An 11,793-nucleotide genomic window follows, 5' to 3' on the forward strand; every position below is an offset into this window, starting at 1 on the left:
TCTGAGGAGATTTGCTTCTTTCATTTCCTGCGAGAAGGTATCGACTTCTCTCTTCCTCGTGTCTCCTCAGATTGACCTTCAGACATTCCTCACTCTGACTGACCAGGACTTGAAGGAGCTCGGAATTTCCACATTTGGTGCCCGGAGGAAAATGCTGCTTGCAATTTCAGGTTAGCACCTGTTTATATTTCCAATACTTTCTTTTTCTTGGTAAGATGAGAGCAAATCCGTTGGTGGCGGTGGAAATGGTGAGTGAGTGAGAGGGAGGGGGGTAGAGAGAGAGCACAGATGAAACAGTCTTCCTGTCCCAACATCTCCAAAGTGTCTTAAATCAATACAGCAGTGTAATCCTATTGTGGAAACGTAAAGGAATTCTGTCGAAACTCGAGTACCACCCATATCATTGAGGGTCTGGCTTGATTTCTAAGTTGTTCAACATCAGTCTCAGAGAGAGGGAGTATAGGGGGTGCGGTGTCTATGTTAAATTACAACGCAACTTTTTTTTTTACCATTTATAAAGTACCTTTAATATGGTAAAAGACCTAAAAGAGATTCCAAGGTACATTAGCAAACAGAATTTGAGATGGAGCCTCATCTCTCATATTGGATGAGATGACCAAAAGTTGGGATGAAGGACTGTCCTCGAGGGAGAAGGGAAGGTTGCAAACTGTAGGAACTCCAGAGTTCCAGGCTGTGGCAGCTGACAGAATGGTCACCAGGGCTGGGACTTTTAGAAGTGAAGATTCTGGAGAGGTTAGGAATGGGAAGAGTACAGAAAGCCAGAAGGTTCTGGGGCTGTCATAGATGACAATGTTGGCGTGGAGCTGGATGACAATCCCAGAGCTGGAAACGGTGGTCTTAATGAGGGCACAGGCCCGATGCCGATCTCAGAGTCAAACATGAAACCAAGGTTGCAATGAAGATGACTGAGCTTTAGGCAGTTAATGAGGAGAGGGGATGGAGCTGGTGACAGGGGACAGAGATTTTGAGAGCGTCTGAAATCAGTGTCAGTGGTCAATTAACTTGGAGGGAATTTGTACTCATCCAGTACTGGGCACATGAAGGTCAGTTATTAAAAATTACACAATGTCTGACTGCTTTATTAATTGTACTTAAGAGGGCTATATTGAGCACCATCCTTATTGTAGTTTATCTTCAAAACACATGGCTGATTTAATTTGTGAAGTCCTGTTGGTCCTCAGGTAGACAGCAAGTCCATATCCCCTATAAGCAGGCTCTAAATACCACTTTCTGGATTAGTGGTGCTGGAAGAGCACAGCAGTTCAGGCAGCATCCAAGCAGCTTACTTCGATGCTGTCTGAACTGCTGTGCTCTTCCAGCACCACTAATCCAGAATCTGGTTTCCAGAATCTGCAGTCATTGTTTTTACCTCTAAATACCACTTTACAACTGTATATAGGGTTGGGTACATTGGAAAGCATCACTCAAGGCTTGTTGCTGTTTTTGTAAAGTGGCTTAGAGACTTAAGCAGGGAAGTGTAATGATTAAAATTGTGTGTGTGTTTGAGAGAGAGAGACTCCACCAATACGAGGGAATGCAGAAACTCCCTGACAACATCTGTTGACAATACCAAATTTCAGTCAGTTATATAACTTTTGATCAAAATGTATAAGGGGCTGTTCTCACCAGGCACATGAGGCACCAAGAAGCCTTTGAATGGCCAGGGATCAGGCCTTCAGTTGAAAAGCTGGTCTGTACTATGTTCAGCACAAGATGCCACGGGATTAAAGCCTGTGCTAGGAATGAGCCTCAGAGGACTGTTAAGGGACTGAATGCCTGTTAAAATGCCCACTAGGGCACATTAATGAAGCTGCAAGGCCAAATGTGCCCTCCCAAACATGGCCAGCTAACTGGGAAGTAAGTGAGAATTGCTGAGAATTTGGAGCGCTATTTAATGCTCCTTTACTGTTCACTTACTGCTGGAGGTTTGAAGAGGACTTTTGAAACACATCAGAAGACTTTCTGGGAGAATGTGTCAAGACTTCACCCACCATCTGTCAGCATTTATTCCGGAAATCCCCTGAGGACTTCACCTAAGAAAAAACGAGTGAGTGCTATGCTACTCTACCTTATTTGGACAGGAGTCACCTGGAGAAAGGGGGTGGTTAGTAGCTGACACCTTGCTTGGGATTTGTCCTGATCTCCAAGTGGAATGGGATGCGGGGAATGAAATGGGGGCAGAGCCACACCAGAGGGTGATAGATCAACCCTGCAGGATCTCCAGCACAGTGTCTGAGAGTCAGTGCACTCTCTCACTTGAGTCCTCCCTCCTGGGTGGTGGGGCAGCCCGGCACAGTGCATACCTTATAGATGCATGGAGGCCACTCAGAAAACAATTCGATCCAATCAGCATTTGAGATCTGACCTGGGATAGCGTCTCCAGGTGAGTTCAAATGAGCATGATTGACAATGAAAATGAAAATGACAAACTACTGCCAGACTCTCTAACAGGCGTGCCATATTAGCGCAGCACTCCATCGCTGTCGTAAACCTGTGTGTAGCAACAGGAGTCAGCAGGCTAACCTTGTCGGCCCGCCCCACTATCCCATTAGATCATGGCTGATCTGTACTTTATGTCCATTAACCTACCTTTGCACAGATGTCACTAACTAAAATCTACCAAGCTCAGTCTTGAAAGTTTCAGCATCTCCACTGGGTTTTGAGGAGAGAGTAATATGGATTTCTGCAACCTCCTGTGAGGGGTATTTGTTTTCTGGCTTCCCTCTTGATTGGGCCACCTCCAAAAGTAAGATCGTGTCCCCTTGCTCTTGGTACCCACAACAGATGAAATAATTTCCCTGTCTTTTCCTCAGCAATCTCTTTTAATATTTCAAATTCATTAATCACTTAAATCTATGATCGCCTGTAAGGAAGCCAGAATTAACAGGGCCTGCTTTCGTAATTTAATCCTTGCAGCCACAGTATCTTTCCAAGGCTAGTGTATTTTTCCTGAGGTGGTGTTGCAATGAATGCAGTGCCCCAGATATGATCTGACCAGGGTTTTGTACAACTGAATGTATAAATGGTTGTCTAACGCACCTTGGGTATAATCTCCTTTCACACAACAAAAACAAGTTAAATCAACTGCATTTTCAAATCAAAAGCAAACTACAAGTATGAATTTGGGCTTTTTGGGGTTTTTTTTGGGTGTGAGGTTGCAACCGGATGGATTTTCAAGAGAAATTGGAAAGTCTCACTGTTGGCAAGAATCAAGGCTGTGAACAGTTTGGACCTGAGCTGCTTGTCACACTGATCAGCTTTCTGAGCAAGCCCCAACACCCCGTAGGTACCTCGATGCAAGGTGACCCTGAAATGTTGATCGCCGGTCATTTTAATTCTCTGCATGCATTTCCACTGCAACCTCTGTGTTTATACACTGTTCAAATGACACTCTGGGAGCAACACATCCACCTTCTGATTAGGCATGTTGCAGCCTTCCAAATTCAACATTGAATTCAACAACTTCAAATAATAACCTTTCTTTTTGGCCAGAAATCATCGTATAGCATCTTCAGTATGGTAAAATGTCCCAAACTTTACCTGGAGTCAAATCAAATATGCAAGTAAATACAGCAATCCACTTTTGCTGTTTTATTCCTCCTCTTGACCAAGCTTTTGTCTAATTTCTTGTCCCATCACCAGCTTCTCTCTTGCACCTTCATCTCCCTTTTTCCTTCCACTTTATCACAGTCCCCCTCTTTTATCCTTTCCTCTCATTCGTGCTTCGGTTTTTGTTCAAAACCTGATGCATCTTTAACTTTCCCCACTTCTGATGAAAGGTTAACTCTGTTTCTCTACCAGCATCTAACAGCCTGAACTGCTGAGTGTTTCCGACATGTTCTAGCTTTATTCTACCCTATTCTGCTTTTGCATTTGTATAGCATTTTTAACATGCTAAAATATCCCTAGATTCACCTGGAGACAAATCAAATATACAAGGAAATACAGCAATCCATATTGCACTGTTACAGGATTCCTACAAACTGTCTACAGCCATTGCTGCTCTCCTGGTGTCAATCCAAACGATATCTCTGAAACACCCTCAGAATATTGAATTTCTGGTGTAAGCTATCTACCTGCTCTCAGTCTCTGTTGTTCATTTATTTTTACACTGAGCATATTCCTCTTTTCTACTGTCCCCTCAGCTTCAAGCTTTATTTTTCAATTAATGCTATTTTTGTGTGGAACAAATTTTACACACTCAGGCCCTGTCAAATTTCTTCAGTGAGTCTCTCAGCTTATTACAAAGATTTGCGCCATATTTGGTCATTTTTAAAGTTTTGTATGTGAATTAAATTGCAAGTAACAATACATTTGATATGTATACCATACTACAGAGGTAAACAAAGAGGGAGAAATTCAATCTCTGTGCTTTTGTGAGCTCGATATTGTCTAAACTATTTCAGAATAATAAATGTTGTGTTGTCTTTCACTCAGCTGTGACTAATTTCCTTCAGTTGTGTTCTGGGTACCTTTCTAATAAGATGTCTCTAAAAACCGTGGCCCTGATGTTAAACTGGGAGATATTCGTGGACTGATTCACCTGAGGCCATTAGCTCTTGTTAGACCAGAGGAGGACTAGCAAACATAGTGCACGTTGTTGTATTTTCAGTGACTATATTGTCATGTAAATTTGATGCAGAAGCTCTGTCAAATCTGGTGGGTAGCTTTGCCATCAGATTTTGGGTCTCTTCATACTTTACTATGACCTGTCTGGATAATAGGTATCCATGTATCGGCGCCAGTTGTAATTGTACAACATTATTATATATAGATTGCTATTCGTATATCGTTTGTGTATTCATTGAGATGAATTGTGCAAATTTCTTTAACCACACAATTTGGCAAAGGTATCTGGACAATCTGATAAGCAGCTCCATTGCTGCTTCTTCCCCTAAGAGAAGCCATGAGGGTTGACTGGCCATTGCCATTGGAAAAACAGCCAATGGTTTTTTGCGGAGCTCATTGTATACATAGTACATTAACTGAGGGCAAACTGCTTAGCAGGTGCATTCCAAACACAATGAGCACTTGAAAAAGCAAGCCGCCTGTTCGCCACTAGCAAAGTGGAGCCCACGATCCTTGTATCATCCTTGTATGATCCATGTATGATCCTTGTGTGATCCATGTTATTGACGCTATCTGCAGTTTGATGCAGCGCCATTTACAAATGGAACGTCGTCCAAGGATGGGCTTTCCAACACCTGTCTGCTTTCAGATGGGGGTCTAAACTCTGACAACAAATTAAGTCTCTCTGTGCCATTGGGTGGCACAGTGGCTCAGTGGTTAGCATTGCTGCCTTACAGCGCAGGGACCTTCGGTTGACTGTGTGGAGGTTGCACTTCCTCCACGTGTCTGCGTGGGTTTCCTCCGGGTGCTCTGGTTTCCTCCCACAGTCCAAAGATGTGCAGGTCAGATGGATTGGCCATGCTAAATTGCCCCATAGTGTCCAGAGTGTGTTGGCTAGGTGGATTGGCCATATTAAGTTGCCCCATAGTGTGCAGGGATGTGCAGGCTTGGTGGACTGGCCATGGGAAATGTAAGTTTGCAGTGATAGAGTAGGGAGAATGTGTCTGTGTGGGATGCTGTTCTGAGGGTTGGTGTGAACTTGATGGGCCTCTTTCCACACTGTATGGATTCTACAATTCACTGCAATGAAGTGAGAACTGATAGATGGATGCCTCTTACCCAGATTGTAAGGCAATTTTCAATAAGAGACCCAGAATCTGATGGCAAACCAACGCCCAGATTTGACTGTGCTTCTGCAGAAAATGTATATGACTAATGGTCCAGACAGAGTTGCTGAAAATACAGCAACCTGCAGTTTATTTGCCAGTCCTGCTCCGTTCTAACAAGGAGCAAAAGTATTGTTGCAAATCACAATGTGGTGTGACTGGAGGGGGAGTTTGCCAGTGGCAGTGTCCCATTGTCCTTCCAGGTGGTAGAGATTGTAGTTTTGGAAGGTGCTGTCAAAGGCTGACAAATTACTCCAGTGCATCGTGCAGTGCTGCCACTGTCCCGTGGGTGAGTTTTTCAGGTGGTGGAAGAGATGTTGACCAAGTGGATTGTTTTGTCCTGGATCGTGCTGAGTCTTTCTTTGAGTGTTGTCAGAGCTGCAACCTATAAAGGCAAGAAAAGAGTATTCCAACATACCCCTGACTTGTGCTTGCAGTTGTTAGGGAGAATCTGGGAATCCAAGCTGAGCCACACCATTCCCAGTCCCTGTGGTACTCAAGTAACCATAGCCTTTATATGGCTGGTACTGTTGAGTTTCTGGTTAATGGTAACCCCCTGGGGGCATTAATGGTGGTTTGTTTGATAAAGGTATCCACTGAATGTTAAGGGGAGATGCATTCAAGTTTCTCTTTTTTGGGATGGCTATTGTCTGGTTCTTGTATGGCATTAACATGGCTTGTCATTTAGCCCAAACCAGAATGCTGTCCAAGTCTTGCAAAGAGCAATGGAGAAGTGTAATGTTGCAATCTGTTAGCCCATGATAGACATGTAACTGCCATCATTAAACCCAGAGTCTTTCTTCTGATGTTTGGGGCTCAGAAATGACAAATATTTTTTCCCTTTTGCTCCCTTTACAGAATTGAACAAAAACTGTCAAAAGCCCTTTGAGCCTCCAAGCATTCGTTCAACGTTTCTAGAAGGTGGAGCGAGTGGTCGGTTGCCGCGGCAGTATCACTCTGACATAGCCAGCATCAGTGGTCGCTGGTAGCAATGGACTGGAATTTGCTCAGCCATGGCTGGCGTAGACGTACAGCTGACGGAAGCTGGCACAGACCGTCGTGCCATGTTAACCCTGTGGAAAGCATTTACTGCACAGAGCCCATCGCTGCTTCCCGAGTTTGGAATGCAAGGACCAAAGCCGTCTCGATTTCATGCAAATAATTGTGCCAAAAATGAAGAGAGAAATGGACCTATCCGTGTCATTCCATAGTTGCCTTTTGCTGTTTCACCAAATATGGTACTAAAACGATATGCAGATCAGAGAACAACAAGACCATTAACACTAGTTTTCTTGCTTAATGTTATTTATTAGCGAACAAAAGCTTAAATGATGCACTGAAACGTTAGGATCTATGGTAGAATTAAACTCGTACCACTAACCCATGTGCATCATGTGTATAGTTTGTACTGAGAGGGGAAGATGTGTTGTACTGCTGAGTAAAGAGATTTAAATGTAATTGTCTCTGCACTTTACATGTCCTGGTTTTCTAGACCTGTGGAAATGCGTTTGTGTTCTCTCTGATCTTCATATATAATAAATCTGTTGTCATCAGCGCTGAGGGAGGAGTGCGGGCGTTTAATGAGAGTTGAGTGAAGCTCATAGCCTCCCAGATTTATTAGGTTCCATGATCTGAAGGACTATATAGTGAGGCTGGGACCCCATAGCCATGTTCCCCCAGAAACAGTGTTGATGCTCAGTGATTAAATATGTTCAGATTTTACTGCCATCTTAAACACGATTACAGTATTTGGAATTTTCTTCTGTAAATTGCTTGTTAAAAACATGACTTTTCAGATGTGTGTTGCACTCAGTTCTTTCAGAGAGTTTATGACAGAAACAAGCTATTTGGCCTGACTGATGGCGATAGTTAATGCTCCACTGAGCACCTCCCATACTCTCCATCTAACCATACCAGCAAAATCTCCAAATCCTTCCATCCTCTTATGTTGGTCTAGCTTCCCCATGAAAAGACTCTGCTGTTCACTTTATCTACTGCTTTCACATACCAGTTATTTTTAGGTAAATACCCTTCCCATGAATTCCCCCTGTTGGATTCATTTTGATCTGATATTTATTCACAACTCAAGACCTCACCAATGACTGGAACCCTGAGCAGGGTGGAGCTCCCATTTCAGTGGCGTAATGTTTTCCAAGGATGTCATTACTAGTACGTGTGAGCGACAGCTCAGGTTGCCATTTTGTCAACCTTCTGCATTTGGCAACGTGAATCCCAAAGATGAGCATCTTGCTTTTCAGAAGCTTTCCCTGTGCAAGTCACACTGGAGGTGTGCTGATCATATGACCAGTTGACATTGGCAAAGCTTCCACCTTCATCTTCTTCAAAACCTTTTCTTCTTTTTAAATACAAACAAAGAGAGTAGGTCGGTTTATACTTGGCCCAAGAAAAGGTCTGAAGCTGAAACAGATGGTTCGGAATAGTCCGCATGTTTATCTGGAAAGTTCTATTGCTGTTCACTTTTGAATGTCATGCTCAATACCACTTGAAAGCGTTTTTCTTTGTGTGGTTTTCTTTCTCTGCTCTTGGATCTTATGAATTGAAACAGCCTTTCTGGTTCATTCAACCTCTCCCAAACTCCCTCGTTGTAAAATATTCACTCCAGGTAAAGATACCAAGGCAGTCAGCAAAAGACAAGTCATTTCCAATTGTGGTGACAAAAGTGAATCCAGGAGATAACACTGATGCTATCTCAGCTTTTATTTTTAAAATGTGCGATGACCTTTTCCCTCATCAGAAAGGAATTCATTTGAGAGAAATCAGTGAATCCACTACACAGTCCAGCACAGCACCATGATCCTACTTGTCATATCCTCCACCTTGGAGGACTAGACAATCTCAGCTGCCCACTTGTCCCTGAAAACCTGACAGATGATGCTTTGTGCTGAAGTGACACTGAAGTGAGGAAGCAATGATGACAGAAGTGCAATCTGTTTCTGTTTTCCTGACCTTCTCCTCCACCTGTCCCTGTGACCCCAACTGAAGACAGCACCTTCGCAGTTCTACAGTCACCTGGAAAAGGAGGTACCTATGTTTCACATCAGAGATGGAGAGACAAGGCCTTCAATTCTCAAACTCACTGATTTTCAAACTGAAGGAGGTAATTTCCTCTTTGTTCCTTCCTTTCCTATTACCATCTTCAGTGCTTCTCATGTCAGTCGCACTCTGTGACTTTGGTGAGTCCATACACCATGCTAACTTACTCTGCTCCTTTCTCTATCATTGAAAGTTGATCAAATTTTAGTTTTGCACTGACTGTTGTCTCAACATGCAGTTCTCCTGATACAGTTAACAAGCCCATGGAGTCTCTAATTAAGTGTTCCCATTGCTTATGCTCAATCTATGAAGGGTTTTAGCTGAAATGAAGGAAATCCCTAAGTGCCTACCTTTCCAACTGTCCAACTCTGTTGTTGTCCATGGCTACAGTGACCTGTTCTGCCTGCAGTGTCAAAACAGGCGCAACTGTAGAGTCTCTGAACAGTGGTAATCTCCTAAGCCTTTGAAGACTGAAACTGCTATATGAAGTGTTCTGTGTAGCCAGCTTTAGGTAAACACCATTTTTTTGCTGCATGACTGAAGTTAATGATAAAAAAAATTTGTGAAGGGTTTAATATTGTTTTCTACTTGCAAAGGCAATTGTATGTTCTGTGTAGATAATTGTTGGATTAATCGCAAACAAATTTGCACACTCAGAGGGAAAAGGCTATGTTTTGTCACTTTTATATATAAAATGTAGTTCTGTGATTTTGTTTTTTTTCTCAATTATTAGTCACTAAGAGGAAACCCGTCTTTTGCGGAGCCCTCTAAAATAATCAGCGATATACGTGTATGTACACCAAAGTGAAGGCTGTTCAGTTGATAGAAGCTAAACTGAAAGAATATTCTGTACAAAACACTGGAAGAATACTCGCTTATCTCAAGTTTGAGGAGGTGCCATGCTAACTTTGTGTGAACTAACCAAGGTCCGATGTCTATCGAATGGACAAAGCTGTTTGATTGCCAGCTTAAGTTGAAGGTTAAGAATAACTCAGTGCCTTGAGTGATGATTTATCTGTAAATATAGCAGAGATGTTTATTTTCAGTTTGGGGGGGGGGATGTGGGCTTGATTACCTTTTTATGATTTTCATTTAAAATGATATTGTTTATGGATAAGCTTTAACAAAGGGAATTTTCAACACAGTTTTATGTTGTATTAAAAGATAATTTTTTATAACTTTTCCTACAGTCTGCTCTGTAAATATATTTTACATCTGCATCAAGTCCAACATACACTTCAAAGTTATTGTATTACTACAACACCCTTCTAGCTGTCTGACGATGTCTCTTGCAATATCAGCTCTCAAAGAACAGTCGTAGAGATGTACAGCATGGAAACAGTCCCTTCAGTCCAAAACGTCCATGCCAACCAGATATCGTGAAGTAATCTAATCTTGCTTGCCAGCACTTGGTCCATATCCCCCTCACCCCTTCTTATTCATATACCCATCTAGATGCCTTTTAAATTTTGTAATTGTACTAACCTCCACAGCCTCCTCTAGCGACCCATTCTACTGGACATGCAACCACTCTGCATGAGAAAGTTATCCCTCACTCCTTTTTAAATCTTTCCCCTCTCACCCTAAACTTATGCCCTCTAGTTTTGGACTCCCCCGCCCAGAGGAAAATACTTTGTCTATTTACCCTATCCATGCCCCTCTGAGTTTTTTAAACCTCTGTAAGGTCACCCCTCAGCCTCCGATGCTTCAGGGAAAAAAAGCCCCAACCTATTCAGCCTCTTCCTATAGCTCAAACCATCCCGTCCCAGCAACATCCTTGTAAATCTTTTTTTAGCTGTTTCACGTTTAACAACATCCTTCCTACACAGTATTCCTAGAAATGGCCTCACTAAAGTCTGACACAGCCGTGACATGACATCCAAACTCCTGTACTCTGTGTTCTGACCAACGAAGGCAAGTGTGCCAAATGCTGCCTTCACCACTCTGTCTACCTGCGGCTCCACTTTCAAGGAACTATGCACCTGCACCTCTCGTTCTCTTTGTTCAGTAACACTCTCCAGGGCCTTACCATTAAGTGTTGGAAAGCCCTGATTTGCCTTTCCAAAATGCAGCGCATCACATTTATCTAAATTAAACCCCATCTGCCACTCCTCGGCCCATTGACCCATCTGATCAAAGTCCCCATTGTAGTCTGAGATGGCCTACTTCACTCTCTACAACACACCTGTGACATCAGTGTGACTGAAGGTTTTGAGTTAGAGGGAGAGACTGAATAGGCTGGGGCTTTATTCTCTGGACTGTTGGAGGTTGAGGGAGTGACTTTACAAAATCGTGAGGAGCGTGGATAGGCGAAATAGACAAGGTCTTTTTCCTGGGGGAGGGGACTCTAAAACTAGAGGGTATAGGTTTAAGGTGAGAGGGGAAAGATTTAAAACAACCTAGGCGTAACTTTTTCACGCAGAGGGTGGTACGTGTGTGGAACAAGCTGCCAGAAGAAGTGGTGGAGGCTGGTACAATTAAAACATTTAAAAGGCATCTGGATGGGTACATGAATAGGAAGGGTTTTCAGGGATTTGGGCCAAATGCTGCCAATTGGGTCGAGGTCTTGTCTGCACAGACAAGTTGGACCGAAGGGTCGGTTTCCATGCTGCATAACTATCTGCAAACCTACTAACCATATCTCCTGTGTTCACATCCAAATCATTTATATAAATAACAAAGAAAAGAGTGGACCTGCCTTTGTTTGAAATTTATTTTCTTTTCCATCGGTGACACTGTTCAACATTGAATTTTATCATCTGGTTCTTCTTTTCTGAAAGAACAAATGCTTTAGTTAGTGGTTAATGTGATAACAGTAGAAGCGAGGAAATGTGGGTAGCCGATAACCTGGGAGTATTATCACTAAACTGTTAATCCAGAGACCGAGGTAATGTTCTGCAACCTGGGTTTGAATCCTGCCACAGCAGGTGATGGAATTTGTCTGTGTGAAAGAGACCAGATTTAGTGGAATGTGCTGCAATAG

At 42.8% G+C, this 11,793-nt stretch overlaps 1 protein-coding gene across 3 annotated transcripts in view; it reads left to right on the forward strand.

Annotated features, from left to right (window-relative positions):
- Positions 1-9,949, forward strand: part of LOC140463628 (protein bicaudal C homolog 1-like) — a 270,609-nt gene extending 260,660 nt beyond the window's left edge. For 2 of the 3 annotated variants that reach the window (XM_072557874.1, XM_072557876.1), the window contains exons 19-20: positions 71-170; positions 6,615-9,949. In XM_072557874.1, the coding sequence (XP_072413975.1) occupies positions 71-170; positions 6,615-6,745 (231 nt within the window). In that variant the 3' untranslated portion in view covers positions 6,746-9,949. Of the gene's footprint in view, positions 1-70; positions 171-1,946; positions 2,069-6,614 lie in introns of all 3 variants that reach the window. The other variant, XM_072557875.1, reaches the window with a different exon arrangement.
- Positions 9,950-11,793: the final 1,844 nt, after the last annotated feature.

The sequence above is a fragment of the Chiloscyllium punctatum genome, chromosome 38 (assembly GCF_047496795.1).
Source record: "Chiloscyllium punctatum isolate Juve2018m chromosome 38, sChiPun1.3, whole genome shotgun sequence".
NCBI classification, from domain to species: domain Eukaryota; kingdom Metazoa; phylum Chordata; class Chondrichthyes; order Orectolobiformes; family Hemiscylliidae; genus Chiloscyllium; species Chiloscyllium punctatum.